Genomic DNA, 26,038 nt, shown 5'->3' on the forward strand with positions numbered 1-26,038 from the left:
AACACTGGGATAGGTAAAGGTAAAGGGACCCCTGACCATTAGGTCCAGTCGTGACCGACTCTGGGGTTGCGGTGCTCATCTCGCTTTATTGGCCGTGGGAGCCGGTGTATAGCTTCCAGCATGACTAAGCCGCTTCTGGCAAACCAGAGCAGCACACGGAAACACCGTTTACCTTCCCGCCGGAGTGGTAGCTATTTATCTACTTGCACTCTGACGTGCTTTCGAACTGCTAGGTTGGCAGGAGCAGGGACCGAGCAACGGGAACTCACCCCGTCACGGGGATTCGAACCGCCGACCTTCTGATCTTCAAGTCCTAGGCTCTGTGGTTTAACCCACAGCGCCACCCGCGTCTCTAACATTGGGATACCACAGTGTCAAAATGCTTTCCTCCATCCCCTCTGCTATCCAATGGCGACGTTCAAGTGTGGACAGCCCTTGGCCCACCAGATGTCACTGAACTACAACTCCCATCAGCCACAGCAAGCATGGCAAATGGCAAGGGATGATGGGAGCTGCAGTTCATCAGTACCTGGAGGGCGACGGGTTCCTTGGTTCGAAAGAGGGAGCGACCTAAACACTCTTTAGAAATCAAGTTTCCCTAGAGTCTGAACCGGAAAGAATTGAGGCAGTTTCTTAGTTGTTGACTGCAAACAGCTAGCCTTCCCTTCCTGACCGTTCCTCTCAGGTCCCTCTTTCCCACCCCAGCCTCCATGTCCTCATCATGTCCGCACCAATGGCCAAGTTCTCAAAGCGCATGGCGAGGTCCTTCATGGCTGCCTCTTCCTCGGCCTCCTGCTCCAGGTGCGAAAGCTCTCGCAGAATCCGTGCTGCTGCCAAAGCCCCAGCCACAGCGTCGGGTGCCTAAGGGGGAGAAGAAAGGGTGGCCACCAATGGAGACAGAGGCAAGGAAACAGCCCTCCAAAAAAGCTACAGGCAGCTGAGAGCCAGGAGGGGAAAATACTCTCATCGTATCCATATGTGGCAAAAGCACTGCCTGGTTGCCCTGCATTTCCAGCTGGTTCCTTCTTATTTCAACTCTGGCTCCTTGGTTTCTCCCATTCTGAACCCCATACAGGAGCCTATCTATTCGTTTGTTAGCTCTGTCACATTATAATACAATAATAAAAATGATATTTTTTATTTATTTATACCCCACCCATCTGGTTGGGTTTCCCCAGCTACTCTGGGGAATATTAAAGGTAAAGGGACCCCTGACCATTAGGTCCAGTCGTGACCGACTTGGGTTGCGGCGCTCATCTCGCTTTATTGGCCGAGGGAGCCGGCGTACAGTTTCTGGGTCATGTGGCCAGCATGACTAAGCCGCTTCTGGCAAACCAGAGCAGCGCATGGAAACGCCGTTCACCTTCCCGCCGGAGTGGTACCTATTTATCTGCTCGTACTTTGATGTGCTTTCGAACTGCTAGATGGGCAGGAGCAGGGACCAAGCAACAGGAGCTCACCCCGTCGCGGGGATTTGAAACACCAACCTTCTGATCGGCAAGTCCGAGGCTCTGTGGTTTAGACCACAGCGCCACCTGTGTCCCTCAACAGAATTTTATAAACACGATAAAACATGAAAACTTCCCTAAACAGGGCTGCCTTCAGATGTCTTCTAAAAGTCAGATAGTTGTTTATTTCCTTGATATCTGGTGGGAGGGAGTTCCACAGGGCGGGCGCCACCACTGAGAAGGCCCTCTGGCTGGTTCCCTGTACCTTCACTTCTCGCAGTGAGTGAACCGCCTGAAGGTCCTCGGAGCTGGACCTAAGTGTTAACCGTATTAATAACAGTCATCATACACACCATTTCCCAGAAATACATGGCCATCTCTCTGCGGTTCAGCAACACGGCCCATATGAAGAGGTCAGTCCAAGGGTTTGGCGAAAGTTTGGAGCGGTACATGGGGTCTCCGTTGAGTAATGATCCTTTGCTCTTGGGAAAGGAGAGAGAGGCACAATTAGCAAGAGACAGAAATTGCTCACACTTAGCTTAGCTCTTCAGTTGATATTGAACAGCTGCCCAGAATCTATCACCCCCCAACTTTAGCCTCAGCACCTTCCCAAAATTTTACCGAGGACACGAAAATCCGAAACAAATTATTTTGGTGACCAGGTGCACATTGCCTTAATGCATACACGTTGCTTCTGGTAAATGAGACACTGTAGCCGCTAGAGGGCTGTGAAAATTAGTGTCCCATGCTTTTTAGACTCATCTACCCATGTCTTATCTGAAACCAAAGGGGTGTATCAGTTGCCAGATGTGAACTCCCCCCCCCCACTCTCCTACCCCACTACAGAGACTCTCAGGGCCAGAAAACGGGGAAAACCACTGCCTGGAGTGAGGGATAGTTAGCAGAGACAAAAAAGGCCAGAGTTTCAGGAAGGTGGGGCAGAATTGGAGGGGGCGATGAGGTAAGCGAACAGGAAAAAAGTGTCCCCTTTGCAAGCTGGAAGGTGGAGGCAGCAAACGAGGCAGACAGTTTGTTTTATGCTGCAGACATTATGCCCGGGGTCTCTTGGTCAGACATTATGCCCGGGGTCTCTTGGAATCTGAGGGTGCAGCAATGGAAGGAACGGAACTCTCTTGGGTCGTGAATGCTGTGGGCTTTCTCCATCTCAGCTCAGGTTGTATACATGTGTAAGTAAACTACACATCATAAAGATAATAGGGTTGCCGCCTATCCTGTATGAAACAGGATTGTCCTGCATTTCAGTGTAAAATGCTACATCCCGTATGGATACAGTTCTCTCTCTCTCTCTCTCTCTCTCTCTCTCTCTCTCTCCACTACAGCAGTGTGGTGTAGTGGTTAAGAGTGGTGGACTTGTAATCCGGTGAACCAGGTTCGCGTCTCCGCTCCTCCACATGCAGCTGCTGGGTGACCTTGGGCCAGTCACACTTCTTGAAGTCTCTCAGCCCCACTCACCTCACAGAGTGTTTGTTGTGGGGGAGGAAGGGAAAGGAGAATGTTAGCCACTTTGAGACTCCTTAGGGGGGTGATAAAGCGGGATATCAAATCCAAACTCTTCTTCTCTCTCTCTCTCTCATGTGTGTGTGTGTGTGTGTGTGTGTGTGTGTGTGTGTGAGTGTTTGTGTGTTCCAAGTTAGGGATCCTCTCCAAATACATATGCTTGAAAGGGGTTGTGAAAAATCATGTATTTAAGCTCTGGATAGCCAAGCACAGATTTATAAATTCATGTGTGTGTGTGTGTGTGTGTGTGTGTGTGTGAGAGAGAGAGAGAGAGAGGGAGAGAGAGAGAGAAATTCAAGAGGGATATTCTGTTAGGCTGCAATAGATTGTAATGGATTGCTTTGAAGTCACTTCAGCACAAGATGAAAAAAAACCCCACAAAAACCCCAACCCTGTCCTGCCTTATATTTTGCCAGAACAAAGGTGGCAACCCTATAAAAATCCCACACTCTCCACTGTGCCTCTTGGTTTCAAAAGGAAAGGCAGACTCTCATAAGCGCACCTGGCAACCTGGAGACTGGGATGGCATGTATCAGTATATTAAGGGGAAACATGCATAAAATGCACACATTAGGAAAAACAGCATTCAAATATATATATATATATCAGTTTGCAAAATGTGTACATTAGAAGGGGCACTTCATTGCCAGATGGGCCTTGGGCCTGGTTCACCTACCCCTGTCGTTCTGGCAGGGTGCAAACCGTCATAAAAGGGAGCGCAGACATCCCCCAGCAGGTCATGGAGGATGTGAGCCACCTGGGGCAGCTGGTACTCAGGTAGCGACCAATCCAGCAGCAAGTATTCAGCAGGTGAGGCGGGCTCAGGGCCTGCGACTTGGCGCCGCTCCAGCAGCTGATGCAGAAGCGTGCCGCTCGGGGTCCCCGCGTAGAGCTGCTCCAGCTTCCCCCACGTCAGGAACTGCCCAATATCCAGTCCATTCTCCACAAAGAGGCGCACCAGGGCGGGACGGTCGCCCACCAGAGCGTCGTGCATCGGGTCCATCAGCAGGCTAGGCTGCAGAAGAGAGAAGGGATGGCGGTAAAAGGGGATGCGAGGATAAACCCCATGAGAATAACTGATGGGAGACTCCTGTTGGTCATGTGCAACCTGCTATTCACACACACACACACACACACACACACACTAGTACCTCTGGTTACAAACTTAATTCATTCCAGAGGTCCATTCTTAACCTGAAGTACCACTTTAGTTAATGGGGCCTCCTGCTGCCGCCGGCGTGCGATTTCTGTTCTCATTCTGAGGTAAAGTTCTTAACCTGAGGTACTACTTCCGGGTTACCGGAGTCTGTAAGCTGAAGCTCTTGTAACTCGAGGTACCACCGTGTGTGTGTGTGTGTGTGTATGAATATCTCCCACATATTGCCCTTGCGTTTAAAGATAAAGGTAAAGGACCCCTAACAGTTAAGTCCAGTTGCGAACGACTCTGGGGTTGCAGTGCTCTTTACTGGCGAGGGAGCTGGCATTTGTCCACAGACAGTTTTTCCGGGTCATGTGGCCAGCACGACTAAGCCGCTTCTGGCGAACCAGAGCAGCGCACGGAAACGCCGTTTACCTTCCCGCTGGAGCGGTACCTATTTATCTGCTTGCACTTTGATGTACTTTTGAACTGCTAGGTTGGCAGGAACTGGGACCGAACAACAGGAGCTCACCCGGTCGTGGGGATTCAAACCACCGACCTTCTGATCAGCTAGCCCTAGGCTCAGTGGTTTAGACCACAGCGCCACCCGCGTCCTTTACCTTTTACACAGCATAATTCACAATATATTGCCAGGTCAAAAATTACACAACCAGATATCATGATATGGACTTCAAACTGGTTTTGGATGATATAATTGTTATAGGAACTCTAGGGTCTTATAAATAAAAAATAAATGTTCATAAATGTACAATGCAAACACATACATAAGAATATAAACCACGTGTCTGAAATAGTACAGGAGAGCAATCCTGAAGCCATTTTGACTCTCCCAAATTGACCTCAAATGTTTCTCTGCAAGGAGGAAGGAAATGAGAAAAGCTTTCCAATTGTCTTTTTGACTGTAGGGGCTTACACCTCCCTGTAAATACAGTCTGGGAAGTATCTGTTAAGCTGAGCACACTATCAATACCCCTAAGAGATTCAGGAACTAAGTATTTACCACCTCAAAGGAATGGCCAGGCTACCCAGAAAAGGCAATCAGATAAGGCATTATCAGGTATCCTGGCAGACAGGAGAGAAGCAATACACTCAAATTTCTGCTGTAGACCACCTCTTTCTGTGATGTATGTATGATGTTTTGGGGGGTGGTCTTGAGCTACAGGGTAGGCAATTTCAAAAGTCTATATAAGAGCTTGTACACCAATGTTCTGGGTTCCTCTCCTCCCGCCCTGCGTGGGGTGAGCGGGGGACCCTGTTGCAACAGTTTAATAAAGATCAGGCTTACTAGCTGCTTTGCTTCTCAATATTCTCTGGTTGGCCTCTGTTATTTTCTCCTACCGATAGAGAACCTTCTTAAGGACTCTGTATGGGCTCTTAGACACCCCATAAGGGAAAGGGAGCAATATTTTTCTTATAACATATTGATATATCACCCAGCCCTAGTCTGCACCCAGCCCTGCAAAAGTCCCTTCCTCCATGTCTTCTCTGCAGTGGCGTAGCGTGGGTTGTCAGCACCCGGGGCAAGGCAAGTAATTTGCGCCCCCTAACCCGGGGCAAGGCAAGTAATTTGCACCCCCCCCCCGCTGCACTGTCCCTCCCCCAGATAGTCCCTCGCTCTCTCTCCGCACCGCACCGCACGCCTGGCACCCTCCCCTCCACAGTGGGCGGCGACCCGGCGGCTCGGATCGGATTCGCACAGCCAGCACTGCAGTGAGAGAGAGTGAGTGAGCCAGGTAGGGGCAGAGAGCTGCGAGTGCGAGCGCGCCCCCCCAGATGTTGCACCCGGTGCGGCCGGCCCCCCCTGCACCCCCCACGCTACACCACTGCTTCTCTGCCTTTGCTTTCATCCTGTCCCCTCTTTCCCTGCAGACTCACCTCCCAGTCAACATCCCCACGGAACAGCTCGGTGCTAGCAATGTCCACACGGTTCCAGGCCACAGCCAGGTGCAGCTCATCCAGGTAGCAGGTGGCCTCGCGCGATTGTTTACAGGCTGAAATGAGGGGAGAAGCAGAGACCTCCTTAGCCTTGGCTTCCCCGGTCTCCCTCTGCAGCACCATAAATGGGGAGAGGGTGGTGGGTGCGAGGAGAAGGGGATCCTTGTAAGGGAGAGGATAAATTCTCAGAAAAGGGAAATGAGATCTTTGCAAGGAGCGGATGTCTATGGGAAAGACTTAGTTTTGAAATGAAACACCAGGGTTACTTTGCTTGGAATAGCTACAGAAATTGAACCCCAAACTATATAATATGAAATAAGACGATGGGGTAGAAACCTTTTTTTTTAAAAAAAAGAACTGGGATGGATTCTTAAACTGTTTTAACAGATTTGATCAAAATGTTTATGGGACATTTTGGGTACTTTTGTGGCTTACATTGATATAATAATTGATACCATGCCAATATGTTGCTTACAATGCGTCAACCTATTTTAATTACAGTGGTGCCTCGCAAGACGAAAAGAATCCGTTCCGGGAGTCTTTTCGTCTGGCGGTTTTTTTGTCTTGCGAAGCAAGCCCATTGACAGAATAGCGCTAGTAGCGCTATTGGCTAAAAAAGGGCTAAAAACGGCTTTTTTAGGGGGGGGGGATTAGCGGTTTTGCTGCTAAAATGCTTTTAGCAGCTTAGCGATTCAGAATAAGGGGTTTTGGAGCAAAAAAAAATTCGATTTTTTTCGTCATTTTTCGTCTTGCAAAGCAAGCCCATAGGGAAATTCGTCTTGCGAAGCGCCTCTGCAGACGGAAAACCCTTTCGTCTTGCGGGTTTTCCGTCTTGCGAGGCATTCATCTTGCGGGGCACCACTGTATTTGATTTCTATATTGAAAGCAACATTTAGGGTTGGCGTGTCATCAATGCTAGTCCAACTCAGGGTAAACCTATTGCGGCTTCTGGACATGGTCAACTTAGGTTCATTAATTTCAGTGGGCTAAATTTAAGTAGAACTTAGATGGATACAACCCTCAAACAATTAAATGCAAGTTGGAAATGTTTGGCAAATCTCAGTCCTGGCTGACTTCCTTTTGTGGTTCATATCCAGCCCATGTTAACTTTTAAAATATTGCAAGGGCCAGACAGGCACCACATCTGGAGGTTCCTTCTTTATGATGTTGGTGCCGCCCCAGAATTTCCCTCAACCGCTGAGCGAAGGACTTTCTGGAATGTTAGCTAACTTCCATTATTGGGTTATTTTTCAGAGCTCAGGACTAAAGGTTAGAAGGAACCATTGATTGGAAAGGAGTTTGTATAAAACTTCTACAGCCCACATTTATATTTAAGAAATATCCAACACGAGAAGAGGTTGAGTGGGGTGGTAAACCCCAAAGCCACGGATCAGCCAGAGTTATCTGCTGTGGGGTATTCACCTTTTACCAGCGCTTGAAGAAGGACAGTCTCAAATTCCTCAAGACCCTCCTGGTCTGAATAGACGGTGACCAGTTCCCTTAGAGCCCCAATTTGCTCCACCTGAGGGGAAAAAGAAGCATTGTATTGGAGATCTATGAGAGACAACGAGATTCCCTTCCCCAGAGAGAGATTTTCAAGTGAGGACTGGTAATGGGAGGTCTCAAAGCTCCACAGGAAGGAATGTGAGCTCTGGGAAGCCCATGGAGAAAGAATAATTTGTGAAGGGGGTCATGGAGTTGCATTTCTGGATCCTACCTCCTCTGCCAAGTCCTCCAGTTCATCGGTGGGGAACTTCCCCTGCATCTTTTTCATCGCCAGGGCCTTCATGGGCTCTCCAGGCTGTGTCTCCTGCAGCAACCCAGCTAAGCAGTCAGCTGCTCCTCCGGTTCCTGCCAAGAGCAGGCAAGGGATGGAGGCATGTACCGCATCAGAGACGCGCTGAGGGAAAGAACAAGGCAGAAGATGAGCCCTCAGGAACCTACGAAGCCAGGGGCCGCGAAATTGTTTGGGCCAGTGGACACTAGGGATATCTCAGGTTCTCTCTGTTTTCCTTTTTCTCTGCTCTTGTTCTGTTTTCATTACCGTTCTGACCTGAATATAAGCCACACTTCCCCCCCCCCCCGCAAATTCCGACCGTGAAAAGTTAAAGTGCGGCTTACATCCTTACGGTATGCAGCCAGGAGCGTGGGGCAAACAGCGCCAGGAGCGTGGCAAAGCGGGGCCTGCCCCGTGCATAGTCCCCCCGTTCCCCCCCCCAAGAACAGGAAGGGAGAGAGAGCAAGGAAGGGGAACACGCCCCCCCTATGCAGCCAATAGCAATGAGGAATGGAGCGGCTTATATTCAGGTTTTTTCTTTTCTTTCCTCCCTCCTCCAATTTTAAAAGTGTGCCTTATATTCAGGTGTGACTTATGTTCGGGCCAATACGGTATGTATTTTGTGATTTTATGCTGCGATTTTATGTTGTGAACCGCCCTGAGACCTGCAGATATAAGGCATAATGATCATACCTTGGTTGTCAAACGGAATCCGTTCCAGAAGTCCATTCGGCTTCCGAAAACGTTCGACGACCAAGACGTTGCTTCCGATTGGTTGCAGGAGCTTCCTGCAGCCAATCGGAAGCCACTTCGGATGTTTGGCTTCCAAATAACGTTCACAAACCTGAACACTCACTTCCGGGTTTGTGGCATTTGGGAGCCAAAATGTTTGACTCACAAGATGTTCGTCATCCAAGGTATGACTGTATACAATTATTATTATTATTATTTCCAATCTTGACTTCCGTGTACCACATCAGCTTGTGATTTATTTCAAAGACTTCCTGATAGACACATGTTCATATGCAATTTTGCCTAATATATTTTGGTTTCATGAATTTTGGGACGTTGTTATCGTTATATGCTTCTTTATGCATATTTTGGCACCAGCCCCCCCCCCCCCCCGCCCAAATGTGTATATCAAATACACAAAGGGTGATTTGCAGCATGTTGCCAAGGGTTTCTGGCTCCCATTTGTTTAACAATAGAACAACTTTTGCACCCACATTCGGCTGCTGAAATGAAGGCTCCATACACCCCATACATTTGAAGGGCACCCTCACAAGAATCCTGGGAACTGTACACAGAGCTACAGTTCTCAGCACCCATAACAATCTATAGTTCCTAGGATTCCTCAAAGAGGTGTGTGCTTTAGGATGCGCTTTAAATGTATGCAGCCAGAAAAAGCTAACTGGAAGCGGACTTTGACGTGAAAGGATTGTGAGCTCAGTTCAGTCATTGCACAGAAAACAAATTCTTATGGCCAGAATGTGCTCAGAAGCACCCTAGTTTGTTTGTTTTTAATTTCAGCTATGTCTTTTGCTCCTGGCTCCTGGCTTGTAGATCCTGAGGTTCTAGTAAAAAAACAAAAGAAATGCAAAAATGCAATAGAACCTTGGTTTTTGAGCGTCTTGGAAGCCAAATGTTTTGGTTTTTGAACGTAATTGCTTCCGTTTCTGAACGCGCCTTGGAAGTCAAACGGCTTCTGCGGCATGTTTTTCCGTTTTCACCATTGAAATTGACATTCTCCTTTTGCGCCTCGGTTATTGAACATTTTGGAAGCCGAACGGTCTTCTGGAACGGATTACGTTCGACAACCGAGTTTCCACTGTAGATCTGGCAAACCTCGAGTCTGTCCACCTCACTTCCTACTGCCCCTTTTACCACGTTCACAGGACCACTTCATTTGTGTCTCTCCTTCCCAACAGCTCCTTCTTTGAGGACAGGGTGTCTCCCGCAAGCCCATACCCTCCAACAGGTCCAGGCCAATAGCCAGAATGCAGCTTGCGGGCCACACTCCCAGGTGAGTCATGTGATCCCGTGTGAGACTGCGGTCCTTCCTAAAAGGTTTCCCCCCAAAAAATGCAATATCACGGCACCCAAAATGGCTGCCGTGCTCTCGTGCAAAAAAGCAGGGTGTCCTGTTTTTCCCGGGACAGTTGAGGGGTATGCAACTCTCTCCCCATCCCACTTCCCTTCACAAGCTCTCACGCCCATTACCTTGAACATAGCCGAGTCCCCGCTGATGAGCAGCAGCAACACAGGAATTTCAATACTCCCAGCACCTGCGGGCAACAGCAGTGAGATAAGGAAATTACACAAGAGAAACCTAATGATACATAGATATATGGTAATGTTCATAACTGCACATACATAGATCAACACAGGAAGACCAACCTGGAACCATTTTGATTCCTAAACTGACCAAATCCTTTCTCTGCAAGGTTAAACTGGAAAAGCCTCCCCATTGTCTCTTTCCTCACAAGATATGTCTGTTTGAATAAGGTGTGAGCCTGTGACCTGGCCCAGGAAATAAGTATTTTACCACTACAAAAGAATGGCCAGGCTCCCCAGGAAATCCAATCAAGTAACTTGCCAGACAGGAGATAAACTGTGACAGGAGAAAAACAACATTTAAATTTCTGTGATGTAAGTGGGATGCATCTGAGGGGTGGTCTTAGGTTATACCCCTTCTGTGATGTATGCATAATGTTTCTGGGGGTGGTCTTGATCTACAGGATGGGAATTTCAAAAGTCTTTATAAGCCCTTGCACGGCAATTTTGGGGGTCCTCTTCCTCTCCTGCGTGTGAGGGAGCACCCTGTTGCAACAGATCAATAAAGATCAAGCTTACTAGCTGCTTTGCTTCTCAATATTCTCTGGTTGGCCTCTGTTATTTTCTCCTACCAATAGGGAACCTATGTAAGGACTCTATATGGGCTCTTGGATACCCCATAAGGGAAAAGGGCATATTTTTATTTACAACAAGCAGCCACAGAATTCCGGGTACAGTCATACCTCGGGTTACAGACGCTTCAGGTTGTGTTTTTTCGGGTTACGGACCCGCCGAAACCCGGAAGTACCGGAACGGCGGTCGTGCATGCACAGAAGCACTAAATCACAACCTGTGCGTGCGCAGATGCGGGTTGCGAACGCTGCGGGTTGCGAATGTGCATCCCACACAGACCATGTTCACGACCCGAGCGTTCACCGGAAATGTGTACAGTGGTACCTCAGTTTTCGAGCGTCTCAAAAGCCGAACGCTTTGGTTTTCGAACGCCGAAAACCCGGAAGTGAGTGCTTTCTTTTTCAAACGCGCCTCAGAAGTTGAACGGTTTCTCAATTTTCTCCATTCCCTTTGCCGACAGCCCATTGCGCCTCGGTTGTGGAACGTTTCGGAAGTCGAACAGTACCACTGTATTAGTTAATGAGGCAGCAAACTCTGGCCTTGCTAAGGTGGCAATACTGTGCCTGAACCCTGCTGTTTCAAACAACAGATGTGTGTGTGGGGGGGGGAGCACAAACTGAATATTCCTCCAATACAAACAACAACACCCTCCGTGTAGAAACTTTGACGTTAGAGAGTAAGGTCCTCCTAATCTTCAGCCTTCTCCTGAGCTGACAAAGTAGTTTGCTCGAGAAAACATTATGTCATTTATGGGCTGAAGGAATACAGAACAGGTTTGCCAAGTCGGAGAAAAATCAGGCCTCACCCCCAGGGATGTGGGAGACAGGCCTTTTTCCTATGGGGACACTGACCCAAACCCTCCCACCACCAGGTCTGGCACCGCTTGGCTCATTTAAGCGATTCAAGGGCTTTCCCTCTGCAAAGGTTTGTGTCTCTAAGGAAGCTCACTGCTGTTGTCGCTAGGCTAACATAAAACAGAAGCAGCAGTAATAAGCAGTGCAGCTGAGGACACCTGGGGCAGGAACCTGAATAAACTATCTGACGTTTAGAAGGCATCTGAAGGCAGCCCTGTTTAGGGAAGTTTTTAATGACTGATGTTTTAATGTATTTTTAATCTTCTGTTGGAAGCCGCCCAGAGTGGCTGGGGGAACCCAGCCAGATGGGTGGGGTATAAATAATAAATTATTATTATTATTATACAGAATTTCAATTGGTCTACCCTGAGTAGGACCCTCATCACACACATCCCAATGCATTGTATTTGAATTTAAATTTGTTTTGTTTTTTGTTTTTTTGAAATGTTATTTTATTTCCGTTCTTATTACATACAAAAAAAGGGAACGATACTGAAAAGGGGGTACAACTTAAGAGGGGAGAGAAAAGGAAAGAGAATGAAATTTACACAATCTGTTATTAAGATAAAAATTTTGACAACAATTTATGATTACAATTTCATGCTACAATAAAAGTAAAAAAATCTCATTATCTTTTATACCCGACTTCCCATTTATTCCTTAATTCTTTTTACATAAATTTACTGCCATATCACAATACTATTTTTTATGTTCATATTTTCACAATTTATAAATGTTTAGCGTTATATAAGCAATTAATAAAAACTGCTGGGATCACTCAAAAGCTACTACAGGTTTTAACATGGTATAATTGTGTTTAAGATGTGTTTTGAAGGCCTCCCATTTTGATACAAATTCAATTCTCGGTTTATTTTTTCAGATAGACTATCTATGAATTTAAATTTAAATTACAGAAATCACCTCTAAATCTGCAACTGTACAAATACAGCATCATATACAAACGTTAAATTCCTTTTCTTGAAAGAAATAAACTTGGCCTGTCCCCCCACATCCTGATGCAATTCCTCTTTTGAGGCAGCGGACGTGGCCACCCGCCCCAAGGTAAGCCAAGGAAATGAAATCTTTGCGAACGAGGAAAGTGTCTTACCGCCAGCTCCCACTTTCTGCTGGGCGATGTAGCGTTCCAGTCGGGCACGGAAGGAGGCCTCGCCGCCCACCCTGCCCTGCGTCCCGTTGTCCACCAAGAAGAAGGCAGAGTGGTTGGCATCCAGAGGGCAGTAAGGGGCAGAAGGGACTGTCCTGGGATAAAGTGCTGGGAACAAACCCTGCAGAAGGAGGGAAAAACAGGGAGCAAATGAAGGAAGGAGCCAGGGATTTTTAATCCAGAATGTGGCAGCGAGACTGGTAACTGGGAGTGGCTGCCAAGACCACATAACCAGTGGCGTAGTGTGGGGGGTGCATGGGGGGCCGGCCGCACCGGCCGCAACATCTGGGGGTTAGGGTTAGGGGGTGCAAATCCATGGGTTGGGGCGCAAATTACTTGCCTTGCCCCGAGTGCTGACAACCCACGCTACGCCACTGCACATAACACCCGTCCTGAAAGACCTACATTGGCTCCCAGTACGTTTCCGGGAACAATTCAAAGTGTTCCTTTCAAGCAGGCATAGGCAAACCCGGCTCTCCAGATATTTTGAGACTACAACTCCCCACATCCTTGACCACTGGTCCTGTTAGCTAGAAATGATGGGAGTTGTAGTCCCAAAACATCTGAAGGGCCAAGTTTTCCGATGCCTGCCCTAAAAGGCCTCAGCTCAGTATACCTGAAGGAGCGTCTCCCCCCCCATCATTCTGCCCGAACACCGAGGTCCAGCTCCGAGGGCCTTCTGGCGGTTCCCTCACTGCGAGAAGTGAGGTTACAGGGAACCAGGCAGAGGGCCTTCTCAGTGGTGGCACCTGCCTGTGGAACACCCTCCCACCAGATGTCAAGGAAATAAACAACTATCTGACTTTTAGAAGACATTTGAAGGCAGCCCTGTTTAGGGAAGTTTTTAATGTCTGATGTTTTATCGTGTTTTTGATATTCTGTTGGGAGCCACCCAGAGCGGCTGGGAAAACCCAGCCAGATGGGCAAGGTATAAATAATAAATTCTTATTAATATAATAGTTGGATGCAGAGGAGCTGGGGGAGGCACCAGCTAGGGAACCCCCAAGGGAAGAAGGCCCAGAGCCCGGGGGTTGGTGATGGGGTGATGATGTGTGGTCAGAGGAAGAAGAGGGAGAAGACTGGGAGCAGAAGAGGTGTCGGAAGCTGAAGAAGCAACAGGGTTTAGTGAGCAGGGAGAGCCTGTGGCAGAGAGCAGTTCAGAAGCAGAAACAGAAGCAGAGGCTGGCCAAGAGGCAGAGAAGAGGCCAGCTGGTGAAGAAGCCAGGGAGTCCCAGCCCAGCTCCCCTCCTTGCTGGCATCCCAGAACCTAAAGAGGTGTGAAGAGGACACAGCAAAGACAGACAAGGCATGGTAGTCTCAGTTTGCTGCGAAGGGACCCAGGAAGGGAGGAGACTTGGGCACCTGTGGGAAGGTGGTGACCTTCCCTCCTGACTACCGCATTTTTCGCTCTTTAAGACGCGCCTTTCCCCTCCTAAAAAGTAAGGGGAAATGTGTGTGCGTCTTATGGAGCGAATGCGGGCTGCACAGCTTTCGCTGAAGCCAGGAGAGCAAGAGGGATCAGTGTGCACCGATCCCTCTTGCCCTACTGGCTTCAGGGATAGCCGCGCGAAGCCTCTTCAGGCATAGCTGTCTAGTGTCCCTTATTTGAAGGGACAGTCCCTTATTCCAGCGCCATGTCCCGCTGCTGTCCCTTATTGATAGATGTCCCTTAAATGTCCCTTAAATGATGTCACTTAAATTTCAAAGCAAGCAGCTCCTCTCCCTCCCTCCCTGCCGGCCAGGGAGGAGGGAGGCTCCAACTGTGTTGCTTGGCTGTGTTGCTGACCCAATAAGAAGTCTAAGAACAACTGGGGGGTGGAGCTTGCATGCCTTGTGTGTGGCTAGTTAATGCAAGCTGAGGGGGTTTTTGAATGCTGGATGCCATTTTGTTGCACGTGCTGCTGCAAACTTTGCAGTGCAAAGCCAGGCCGGGGAGCCATCTTAAGTTGAGGCTGCATAGGCCTTGTGGTGCATGTGATTCAGATTCTATTCAGTTGAACCTCTGGTTACAAAGTTGGTTGGACAGTGTTCTCGAAGCTACCAGCATGAATTTGACCAGACTGCAGGAGGACAGGAAGACTGGAGTGCCTGGAACAGGTGAGGCTGCAGGTCCCTTATTTTGGCTGCTGGTCCCTTATTTTCAAGGCTGCTGGTCCCTTATTTTCAAATCTGTAAGTTGACAGCTATGTCTTCAGGGCAACAGGAGGAACGCTCCCCCTGCCCTGGAAGGGGTTGGCACAGCTATCCCAGAAGCCAGAACAGCAAGAGGGATCGCTGTTTTCGCTGCACAGCAATCCCTCTTGCTGTTCTAACTTCGCTTCGCTGGAGAGGCGCTGCGCAGAGAGGGAGAGCTACGCAGCGCCCCTTCAGCAAAGCGGCAGGAGAAATGGAGCCCCTTCCATTTCTCCTCCCGCTTTGCTGGAGAGGCGCTGCACAGAGAGAGAGAGAATGTTTTTTTCTTGTTCTCCTCCTCTAAAACTAGGTGCGTCTTATGGTCGGGTGCGTCTTATAGAGCAAAAAATACAGTACTTGCTTCATTTGGGCAAGATTGACCGGGAAGAGTTGCTGTGCTCACAAAGCGTGTTCTCCTTCATGGAGAGCACGTGTTGCGGTGGGGGCCTCCAGGACACTCCAAAGTTGGAGGGCGGGCTAATTGATCGTTGGCCACTGATGTGATTGGGGCTTCCCTTGTTGTTGGGAGGAAGTTAATGTTGCCATTTATTGATTGACAGCCAGAAATACTAAAACTCCTTGCACGAGGCTAGGGCTTCCTCTTTTCGCCCGTGCATCGGATTGCCTGTCCCTCCCTCCCTAGAATAGGGTTGTTCGCTTTGACCTTGCTATGCCTGTCATGGGGTCGTCTGCTCTTGGGGCAGGGGCCTGGTAGGAATCCATCTGGCTGATTGGCTGGGGCCATTTGGTTTTTGCCTACTGCATAGCAATTCGTCACAACTTGTAAGGTTCGCGGTTAGGCATTGGTTTATGGTTTGGTTGGTTGAGGGGCATGGATTGGCTGTGCCTGCCCCTCTAATGCTGCTGCTGCAAGGGATTCCGTTAAAGGAATTGGGAGCTAACTATTGCTTATCCACTCTGTCAAGGGGGCTCGGGCCATAGCAATGAGCTCCTGGTTGCATTTGGGGTGAGGGCAGGTTCCCTGCTCCGCGTAACCCCCAAGTGTATTCCCCCATTCTGACTTTCGCATCGTGCGGAATGTCAGTCTGTCCCCCATGGTGGGGACAGATAGTCGCAACCAATGCCTACGCAACCACTCACAAATTTGTATTCTAATAAAGTTGTGGCCAAAATTATGCCAAAAATCTTAAACAAAAATTTCTGTGTGATGTGTGAGTTATTTGGGGTGGACCTGGGGACCTCGACACGGAAGACCTATCCTCCTGAGCTGATTTCGTTTCTTTGAATAAAGAGAGTTCACTGACACCATGTGAGTTATTGCTGACCTGCTCTTGACCCCCCCGCCCTGCCGGAAGGACCGAAATAACCTGCTGTGTCTTCCACGCCCATCCCATCACCTCTGTACCCATTTGCAGTGTTCTCTGTCACCCCCCCTCTCCAATACCTTGGGGTTCACAAGACATTGGCGCTGCTCGACGATGCCCCACGGAGCAATGCCCATCGCCACCACATGGGTGCTGGGGTTAGAACTAGCGGTCGTGTGGTCCCTCACAGCTTCCCCAACATGGCGTCCGACGCCAGCTTGGAGTCCACCAGTCATAATCCAGGCACCTGTGTAGGAGTGGCAAAGCATGTGTGAATTACAAAAGTGGCGTGTGTTACCAAAAAATAAAAATAAAGTATGGTCTTGGAAATAAAACATTATCATCATCATCATCAATTATTTTTCATTTTGCCATTTTACAAATAATTCTACACAAAATTACATATCCAAAATTGCATATCTATCCCTATAATTTGGGAATTATAGGGACAGAACTACCTAAAATGTATAGGAACTTATTCATGTATGGTACTATAGCGGCAAGAATGTGACTTGCCCCAAAATGGAAAGAAGCAGAAGTCGCAGCAAAGGAAGAATGGACACAAAAACTTATGGAATATGCAGAAATGGAGAAACTTGCCAGAAGAATAAGAAATCAAGATAACTATTTTTCTTCTTCAAAAGAATGGAAATGGTTTATTGAGTATTTGCAGATAAATTATAAACAGATATAAAAACATTTGCAGGATTATAGTAATAACCTGCAGTTTTATGAGTATATATTTAGAGAAGATGAATAAATTAGTAAATTGGGTTAATTTGGATGTGCAGAAGATATTAAAGACAAATTTAAGGAACCGCAGAAAGAGGGGGAAGGAAGTCAAGTTCTGAAATGTCAAAATGTTAAGATAAATTATAGAACAAAAAATTGAGAAAGAGGTAAAGGATTTGCTGAATTAGCCAAGTTGAACTAGAATACAAAAAAGGGAGGTGTGAGGAAGTCGAGGAAACAAGTAAATGAAAGATAAAGATATGGAAATTGGACGTGTTTTTAAATGTTTTTGTTGTTATTTTGATGTATTGTTTTTTCTTTTTCTTTTTGATGTATTGTTTGCAAAAAAATTTATTGTTTTTTTTCCTCTTATACTTTCTTTCTGTAACTATAAAACTTCTAATAAATATTATTTTTAAAAAATGAAATGTCAAAATGATTGTAAAATTAGTGAAATGCACAAACTTGAAAAGTATAAATAAATAATAAAAAATATATCCAATAAAAATAAACAAATCCTTAAATTGGATCCCCTCCTCCCTTCTCTGCTTACTTACGTTTTATCCTTTATTACTGCATATCCAGATTAATTTAATTATTGATATTCCCCTTAAATTAATTCTTACGGCACGTTTTTATATTAATCCTGCTAATGTCAGCAGCTCCCGGCTGGTTGCCCAGGAAAGTATAAAGACAAGGAAAAGTTTCTTACAGTCCTTTTTTTTAATTTCAAACTTTACAGAGAGAGGTTATAGAACAGAGCCTCTTGGACAGGCATAGGCAAACTCCGGCCCTCCAGATGTTTGGGACTACAATTCCCATCATCCCTAGCTAACAGGACCAGTGGTCAGGGATGATGGGAACTGTAGTCCCAAAACATCTGAAGGGCCGGAGCTTGCCTATGGCTGCTCTTGGATAATGGCGTTGTCCCGAGTGAATCTCTGCCCCCCCCCCCGTCAGTCTCACTTATTAATCCATCGCTTCTATGGGTGCTGCAACATGCCCTCTGTTTTTGAGCTCTTTGCTCTCCTACTTTTAAAGCTCGCCTGGTTCTGGGAGATGGAGGGTCTGGAATGTTTTCTAATGACAACATGTCAGTTGGGTGTTGTTCCGGCTCCCCCATGATTTCCCCAGCTTTTCCCCTCATCTGCCTCTGAGCTGCGATCTCCCACAAACCCCTGTTGTAAATCTATACTGTCTTCCTATTCCTCCTCCCTGGGTCAGGATGGGAAAGGGTCTCCACCATTCCTCCTCCTCTGCCCAGTCCCTAACAGCTGACAATTTACAATAGTTCCTCAAACAGCCCACAAATCTCCCCCCATTGTCCAGCTTGGACACTGAGGTCCAGCTCCGAGGAACTTCTGGCGGTTCCCTCACTGCAAGAAGTGAGGTTACAGGGAACCAGGCAGAGGGCCTTCTTGGTAGTGGCGCCTGCCCTGTGGAATCGTCCTCCCTTCAGATGTCAAGGAAATGAGCAGCTATCTGACTTTTAGAAGACATGTGAAGGCAGCCCTGTTTAGGGAAGTTTTTAATGTCTGATGTTTTATCGTGTTTTTAATATTCTGTTGGGAGCCATCCAGAGTGGTTGGGGAAGTCAAACCAAATGGGAGGGGTATAAATAAATTATTATTATTATTATCTCTTCTTGGTTTCTTATTCTTCTGGCAAGTGTCTCCGTTTCTGCAAAGTCCATCAGTTTTGTTTGCCACCCTTCCTTGGTTTTAGCTACATTTTCTTTCCGTCTCTGTGCATATTATTATTAAAATATATTTTTTCAATATTCATTACACATTTCATCAATATTTATTTAAATATTGAAAGGTGGTGTGCTTGTCTGGGACCGTTGAAAGCAGCTGTTACGCTGCCTGCCCCTAGGCCACCCCCTTGCTAACAGGTGTAACCTGTTGTTATATTTGACAAATGACCACAAAAGACAGAGGATGCCAATCATTCACTCGAGACACACCTATTGGACAAGGATCAACCCCGTGACCCATACATAAACTGACTATCTCACAAATTAGACGCACAAAAGACAGGCTGGGAATGTACCGCTGTGTACCCAGGCCATCTCTCCCTCTCTCTCAATAACCCACGCCCAGGCAAAGAGCTCACAACTGCTGCCATAAACACACCCCAAAACAGCACTCCTTCTCAAACATAAACACTGACAGGGATAAGAATAAGAAAAGCACACAAAACACCCTTCTGGAAGCAGCAGCTGTTGCTTCCTTCTCCTTCAGTCATGCACGCAAGCTTTTTTTGCAATAATCACGCCTTCCACATTGCAGGCAGGTCTCTCCTCCTTGTGAAATGTACCAAAGCAACCTCCTGTTTGAGCGCACTTCTGCAGCTGCAGAAACACATACCGCCTCCAAAGTACAGTGGTACCTCTGGTTGCGAACGGGATCTGTTCTGGAGCCCTGTTAGCAACATGAGCAGAACGCAACCTGCCGCACCAATCCCTCTTTGCTCTCCTGGCTTTGCTTTGCTGGAGAGGCTCTGCACAGCGCCTCTTCAGCGAAGCGGGAGGAGAAATGGAAGGGGCTCTGTTTCTCCTGCCGCTTCGCTGAAGGGGCGCTGAGCAGAGAGGGGGAGATTTTTTTTTCTTGTTCTCCCCCTCTAAAACAAGGTGCATCCTATGGTCGGATGCGCCCTATAGAGCGAAATATATGGTAACTTTCCCTTTCCTTTTGCCCCTCCCCAACAATTTCAGTGGTGCCTTGCAAGACGAAAAGAATCCGTTCCGCGTGTCTCTTCGTCTTGCGGTTTTTTTCGTCTTGCAAAGCAAGCCCATTAGCGGCTTAGCGGATTAGCGCTATTAGCGGCTTAGCGGCTATTAGTGGCTATTAAAGGCTTAAGGGATTAGCGGATTAGCTGCTAAAAGGCTATTAGCCGCTTAGCGGGCTTAGTGGATCAGCTGTTAAGCGGCTTAGCGATCAGCTGTTAAGCGGCTTAGCGGCTTGGGGAAAAGGGGGGGGGAGAGGGGAAAAAACCCCGCAGGAACTCGCAAGACATTTTCGTCTTGCGAAGCAAGCCCTTAGCAAATTCGTTTTGCAAAGCACCTCCAAAACGGAAAACCCTTTCGTCTAGCGGGTTTTCCGTCTTGCGAGGCATTCGTCTTGCGGGGCACCACTGTACTTTATATAAAAAGTAAGCTTTGCAGCCTGATCTAGGCTGGATCTAGACACAGGTAGAGGGAGGGGAACCCACTATAAATAAGTCAGAAATTAAATTGTTACAGTGCTTTAAAAAAAATAATAAAAAAAATGTTTGGGGGTACTCTCATTTTGACTCAAGAAAATCACCATTTTATAGTTCAAATCGGGAAAAATAAATACAGCAAATGGACAAAAGTGCAAAGGACAAGCATTACCTCATATACACAGCAAACAGCTCACATATAACGCACGCAGGGCCGCAGCTGTCAAAACTCTTATTAAAGACCCACGTGCAAAAACAGTACAAGCGCTTTGCCTTTTGCTACGACGTTTTGTTGTGTGCGCGGGAGGGGGAAACTATGCGGGAAACTGGGGCTGCATCTTTCAAGCTATCTTTTAAAAATACAGTGGTGCCTCGCAAGACGAAATTAATTCGTTCCGCGAGTCTCTTCGTCTAGCGGTTTTTTCGTCTTGCGAAGCAACCCTATTAGCGGATTAGCGCTATTAGCGGCTATTAGCGGCTATTAAAGGCTTAAGGGATTAGTGGATTAGCTGCTAAAAGGCTATTAGCGGCTTAGCGGCTTAGAAAAAGGGGGTGGGGAGCGGAAAAAAATCTCAAGACACACAAGACATTTTCGTCTTGCGAAGCAAGCCCATAGGGAAATTCGTCCTGCGAAGCACATTGAAAAACGGAAAACCCTTTCGTCTAGCGGGTTTTCCGTCTTGCGAGGCATTCGTCTTGCGGGGTACCACTGTACGTCTATAGGTGCAGCTACACGGTGCTTCCAGGACAGCCCCACAGAGTTTTCCAAGCATGAACGGGCCTTGAGGGAAGGGGACAGGAGCTAGTGGCGTGTGGCTAGGAAGGCTCTGCTTTGTGATTGGTTCCCGTAGTGGCAAGGAAGCCCGGGCTGCGCTCCCCCCCCCCCACCGCCTTTGTTGTTACTGCTGGAGGAGGCAACGGAAATGGCATAGACGAGCGCACCGGGTCCTACGAAGCCTGCTCCTGCAGCTGAAAGCAGCTTTGCTTCTTGGCAGAAAGAATGTCAACAAAAATGTTTAGGGGTATGCATACCCCTGCATTCCTGCACTGGATTGTTATCACAAAAGAAAGAAATCCCTATGGAAAAGTGTGTTTTAAAATTTCCTGCCCTCTGGCGCCATCTGGTGTTGCGTGTTTATACCGCATCCAAATTGCTGTTTCTTTACTAACGTCGAAAATTCCCTTAACATTTTTTTTAGTTTTATATGCAGTACACAGCAGGGGTCAGCAAACTTTTTCAGCAGGGGGCTAGTCCACTGTCCCTCAGACCTTGTGGGGGGACAGACTATATTTTTAAGGGGGGGGAATGAACGAATTCCTATGCCCCACAAATAACCCATTTTAAATAAAAGCACACATTCTGCTCATGTAAAAACACCAGGCAGGCCCCACAAAGAACCCAGAGATGCATTTTAAATAAAAGGAAACATTCTTATCATGTAAAAACAAGCTGATTCCTGGTCCATCCGCTGGCCGGATTTAGAAGGGGATTGGGTTGGATCCAGCCCCCGGGCCTTAGTCTGCCTACTCATAGTACAGAGTATCAGCAGGACCAGGAATCACACTGGCCATAGTGCAGTGTTTTGATCACATGAGTCTGAAACACCAGCGATGAAAGCGCAAAGGTGTGGAATGAAAACAGGCCACAGGGTGGTCCTTACCTGTGCTCTGGGCGGCTTTGACGAGCCCTTTTCTCAGCACATCCTTAAGCCAGGCCCTCACCCGTACCTCGCCTTCGCCCCCTACCACTGACACCACCAGGTTGGGACGTGGGATTTTCCAGTGGTGCATTACCAGGCCGTAAGCAGCAGCAGGGTCAGACGTGTCCGAGAGGCGAATGAACTGCAGTGGGAAGAGGAGTGAGAATGTTGACCTCAAGATCTCCACCCCCCCACATCGTTCTGCCCGGACACTGAGGTCCAGCTCCAAGGGCCTTCTGGCGGTTCCCTCGCTGCGAGAAGCCAAGTTACAGGGAACCAGGCAGAGGGCCTTCTCGGTAGTGGCACCCTCCCACCAGAGAGAAACAACTACTTTTAGAAGACATCTGAAGGCAACCCTGTTTAGGGAAGCTTTTAATGTTTAATAGACTATTGTTGGAAGCCGCCCAGAGTGGCTGGGGAAACCCAGCCAGATGTGCGGGGTATAAATAAATTGTTGTTGTTGTCTTCGCCCATAGCTCTGCCACCTCCACAATCTATCCCCTTCCAGGAAAAACCTTACCTTGCTGGGTCTGCGGCCGGTGCCCACAAACTTCACCTCGCCATAGGCGTCGGTAGGCCCCTCTGTTGTGTGTTGGGCTGAGTCCCATTTGCTGACAATGGCTGCTCCAAAGGCGTCTTCTGTGGCTACCGCGATGTGCTTGCTGCGAGGGCTGCCGCACTGGCATAAGCAAAGACCCCTGCGGAACGGGACAGCACAGAGGAGAGATCTGAAAAAGGGTGTACCCCTAAGTTTTTTGGGGGAGGGCATAGGCAAAAGCCTGTTCTCCTTTGGGTCCACACCTTGGGTTAAGAAAGGCCCCTGGCAGCTGAGAAAAAAGTATACAGTATTACCTCTGGTTAAGTACTTAATTCGTCCCGTTCCTAACCTGAAACTGTTCTTAACCTGAAGCAAAACTTTAGCTAATGGGGCCTCCCGCTGCCGCCGCGCCGCCAGAGCACAATTTCTGTTCTCATACTGAAGCAAAGTTCTTAACCTGAAGCACTATTTCTGGGTTAGCGGAGTCTGTAACCTGAAGTGTATGTAACCTGAAGCGTATGTAACCTGATGTAAAAACACGCTGGTCTACTCATGTAAAAACAAGCTGGTTCCCGGACTGTCCATGGGCCGGATTTAGAAGACGATGGAGCCGGATCCGGCCCCCGGGCCTTAGTTTGCCTACCCATGACCAAGGCCTTCTGGACAGCAATGGATTCAGAAGTACCCCAAGGTGCACACCTCCTCCTTCAGAGGGAAAGTAAACCCATCAATAGCAGGCAACCTCCGTATTCATCTGATATAGGGAACCACCCCCTAATAGTGCCTCCTGCTTGATCTGGCTTGAGCTTCAGTTTATTGGCTCTCATCCATTACCAAGGAAAGGCCTCTAGGACTTAGGTATCTTGTGTGGGGACCTGATATGTTATGTACTGAAGTTCTCACCCTGGGCCAGCAGGGGGACACTGTACATACCGGAGTTATGCAAATGAAGTGACGTGATTGGATGGGTACTGTAGATAGCTATGCAAATGAAGGATCAAAAGTGACGTTCAGTGATTGGATAGTTTTAGGAAATTGTTACAGTAACATTGTACTGGAGATTTATATAAGCATCCTGACTGAGCCCTTCAGCTCAGTTCTGTCCTGGCCTGTGAATAAACAAGAGCTGTTTGAAGAATCGCTGTGTCGTCTGATATGTTCACCCACAACCTAACATGATATATCTTGTCTTTAGCGCACACATGCATTTTCATGGACACAAACACTAAGTATGTACTCTCCAGTCATGTGCAGCCTTTGATGCTCACCCATTGGCGAGAATCACGTTGAACTGTTAGCTATAACAACATTGTAGGAGAAGTTTGCTTGTTTAATGCTTTTGAGGGCAAATAGTATCAGATCTAGGCTGTGTGCCTAGGCAAATTATTTCCTAGCTTAAATGCACGGTGCTCAACTGTACCACTTCCGCTGAAGTCAGCTCATAGCATACTGAAACACCGAACGTAGAAAAATGTGTTTTGAGTTGATACAATTCCGCAGTGGACACAAACAGAGCCAACAACATAACTTACGAAAAACGGAAACTCTTGCAATCAAATTACTTGCACCACTAGTGCAACTCTGTCATTTTAAACTCTGGACTTTAATAGTCTCCCCCCCCCCAATAATTTTTATTAAATTTTCCACAATTATAATAAATATTGCAACAAACATTGCACAACCGAAGGGCAAACCAGAACAAACGCAAGAGAAAACATCAAAGAAAAACAACAACAAACAAACAATAAAAACGAACTTAAATGTTTTAAAAATCCAACCATATGAACATATTAATGTCCCTTCCTTCTGAGTTTCCTTGAATCTGAAGGTAACAGCTTTCCAATATCATTATTAAACAACAATGTTCCAATTATAATCAAATTTATTCACTTTTCTTACTGTGGACTTAATAGTCTTAGGTCACGTCTGCAGCATATATTTAAAGCGCTCTGATGCCCACTTTAACAGCCATGGCTGCCTCTGCCAAGAATCCTGGGAACTGTAGTACGCTGAGGGTTATTAGGAGACGTGCTGCAGAGGGACGTGAGGGGAAGATGGAGCTCGTCCACCTAGGAAGGTACCCCATCGAGGAGAAGGAATACTCTGATCCTAAGCCTTCACTTCCTTGCAGGATAATCATTTGGAGAAGAAAAGGCTAAGGAGTAAACGACCCAAATCTAAAGTGGAGTCCCTAAGATGGTTGGATGGCGCCTTGTACGCCTCCTTCCCGCAACGCCTGCAACTAAGCTGGTGCCAAACATATTTCACTGCTTTCTTTTGGACCACATTAGCGAGGCTGAGAGGGGGGTCTTGTCGTCTGGGCAGCCCAGGACCTCCATACACACGTCCCAGGGAGGTCCCTTGGGTCCTGCTCATGCAGCTGTTTGACTTCACCCCCGGAGGCTGACTCCATTATCTCTCGAGACAGATAGTTAAAAGGTAAAGGGACCCCTGACCATTAGGTCCAGTCGTGGCCGACTCTGGGGTTGCGGGGCTCATCTCGCTTTACTGGCCGAGGGAGCCGGCGTACAGCTTCCGGGTCATGTGGCCAGCATGACTAAGCCGCTTCTGGCAAACCAGAGCAGCGCACGGAAATGCCGTTTACCTTCCCGCCGAAGCGGTACCTATTTATCTACTTGCACTTTGACGTGCTTTCGAACTGCTAGGTTGGCAGGAGCAGGGACTGAGCAACGGGAGCTCACCCTGTCGCGGGGATTCGAACTGCCAACCTTCTGATCGGCAAGTCCTAGGCTCTGTGGTTTAACCCACAGCGCCACCCGCACCCCTCTCTCTAGACAGATAGATGCCAACAAAATAATTACACAGAACTACGATTCCCAGCATGCTTAACAAACTGCATTTCCCATTGTTATTATTATTGTTATTAGGCAGCTGTGTGTGAGAGCCATGACAGCTAAAATGACTTTAAGAATGCTTTAAATGTGCAATGTGGGTGTGACTCTAGGCACTCATCACAACCTTTCGAAGGTAATATCACCTCCTAGCCTCCTGCTCCAAAGTCCTGCTCTGGTGGCACCAAGGAGTCTACCAATCCGTTTACTAACACACGCCCTTCTTCAGGAATCAATACCAGCACGATTGCAGAGGAGGCTGCATATTTAAGCAACCTGTTAACGGGCTGTGTGCGGTAACGGTGTGCAGCACAGCCACAGGTCCTTGGTATGAGAGTTGCAGCGTTGCAAGCAGAGACGAGTTTCCCAGTTTTCGTTTGTAAAATGTAGAAAGGGGTGCAACGTGTGTGTGTGTGTGTGTGTGTCTGTGTGCAAAGTGGAGAGATGATGGAAATTGGTGTATGCATACATATACACACACACATATGTATACAATGGGGTTGCCATGTGTCCCACTTTACAGGAAGTAGTCCTCTCTTGGAAAGGCTACCTGATCCAAGTCTGAATTAAAAACAAAGAACTATACAAAGGGACATCAAGGGCCTTGAAGCTAACCATCATTACCATATTATTTGCTCTATAAGACTCACCTTTTCTCTCCTAAAAAGTAAGGGGAAATGTGTGTGCGTCTTATGGAGCGTATGCAGGCTGCACAGCTATCACAGAAGCCACAACAGCAAGAGGGATTGCTG

The 26,038-nt window shown here is 47.6% G+C and overlaps 1 protein-coding gene across 1 annotated transcript in view; it reads right to left on the reverse strand.

Moving 5' to 3' along the window:
- TRPM4 (transient receptor potential cation channel subfamily M member 4) overlaps positions 1 to 26,038 on the reverse strand; it is a 47,141-nt gene that overhangs the window by 19,413 nt on the left and 1,690 nt on the right. The window contains exons 3-13 of the mRNA XM_083408120.1: positions 22,417 to 22,594; positions 21,858 to 22,038; positions 16,341 to 16,507; positions 12,707 to 12,884; positions 10,058 to 10,122; positions 7,778 to 7,960; positions 7,483 to 7,582; positions 6,001 to 6,116; positions 3,643 to 3,981; positions 1,802 to 1,930; positions 732 to 861 (exon numbers count right to left, since the gene is read on the reverse strand). Of these exons, the coding sequence (XP_083264246.1) occupies positions 732 to 861; positions 1,802 to 1,930; positions 3,643 to 3,981; positions 6,001 to 6,116; positions 7,483 to 7,582; positions 7,778 to 7,960; positions 10,058 to 10,122; positions 12,707 to 12,884; positions 16,341 to 16,507; positions 21,858 to 22,038; positions 22,417 to 22,594 (1,766 nt within the window). The remainder of the gene's footprint in view (positions 1 to 731; positions 862 to 1,801; positions 1,931 to 3,642; positions 3,982 to 6,000; positions 6,117 to 7,482; positions 7,583 to 7,777; positions 7,961 to 10,057; positions 10,123 to 12,706; positions 12,885 to 16,340; positions 16,508 to 21,857; positions 22,039 to 22,416; positions 22,595 to 26,038) is intronic.

The sequence above is a fragment of the Podarcis tiliguerta genome, assembly GCF_965153285.1.
Source record: "Podarcis tiliguerta genome assembly, chromosome: 13".
In the NCBI taxonomy this organism is placed as follows: Eukaryota; Metazoa; Chordata; class Lepidosauria; order Squamata; family Lacertidae; genus Podarcis; species Podarcis tiliguerta.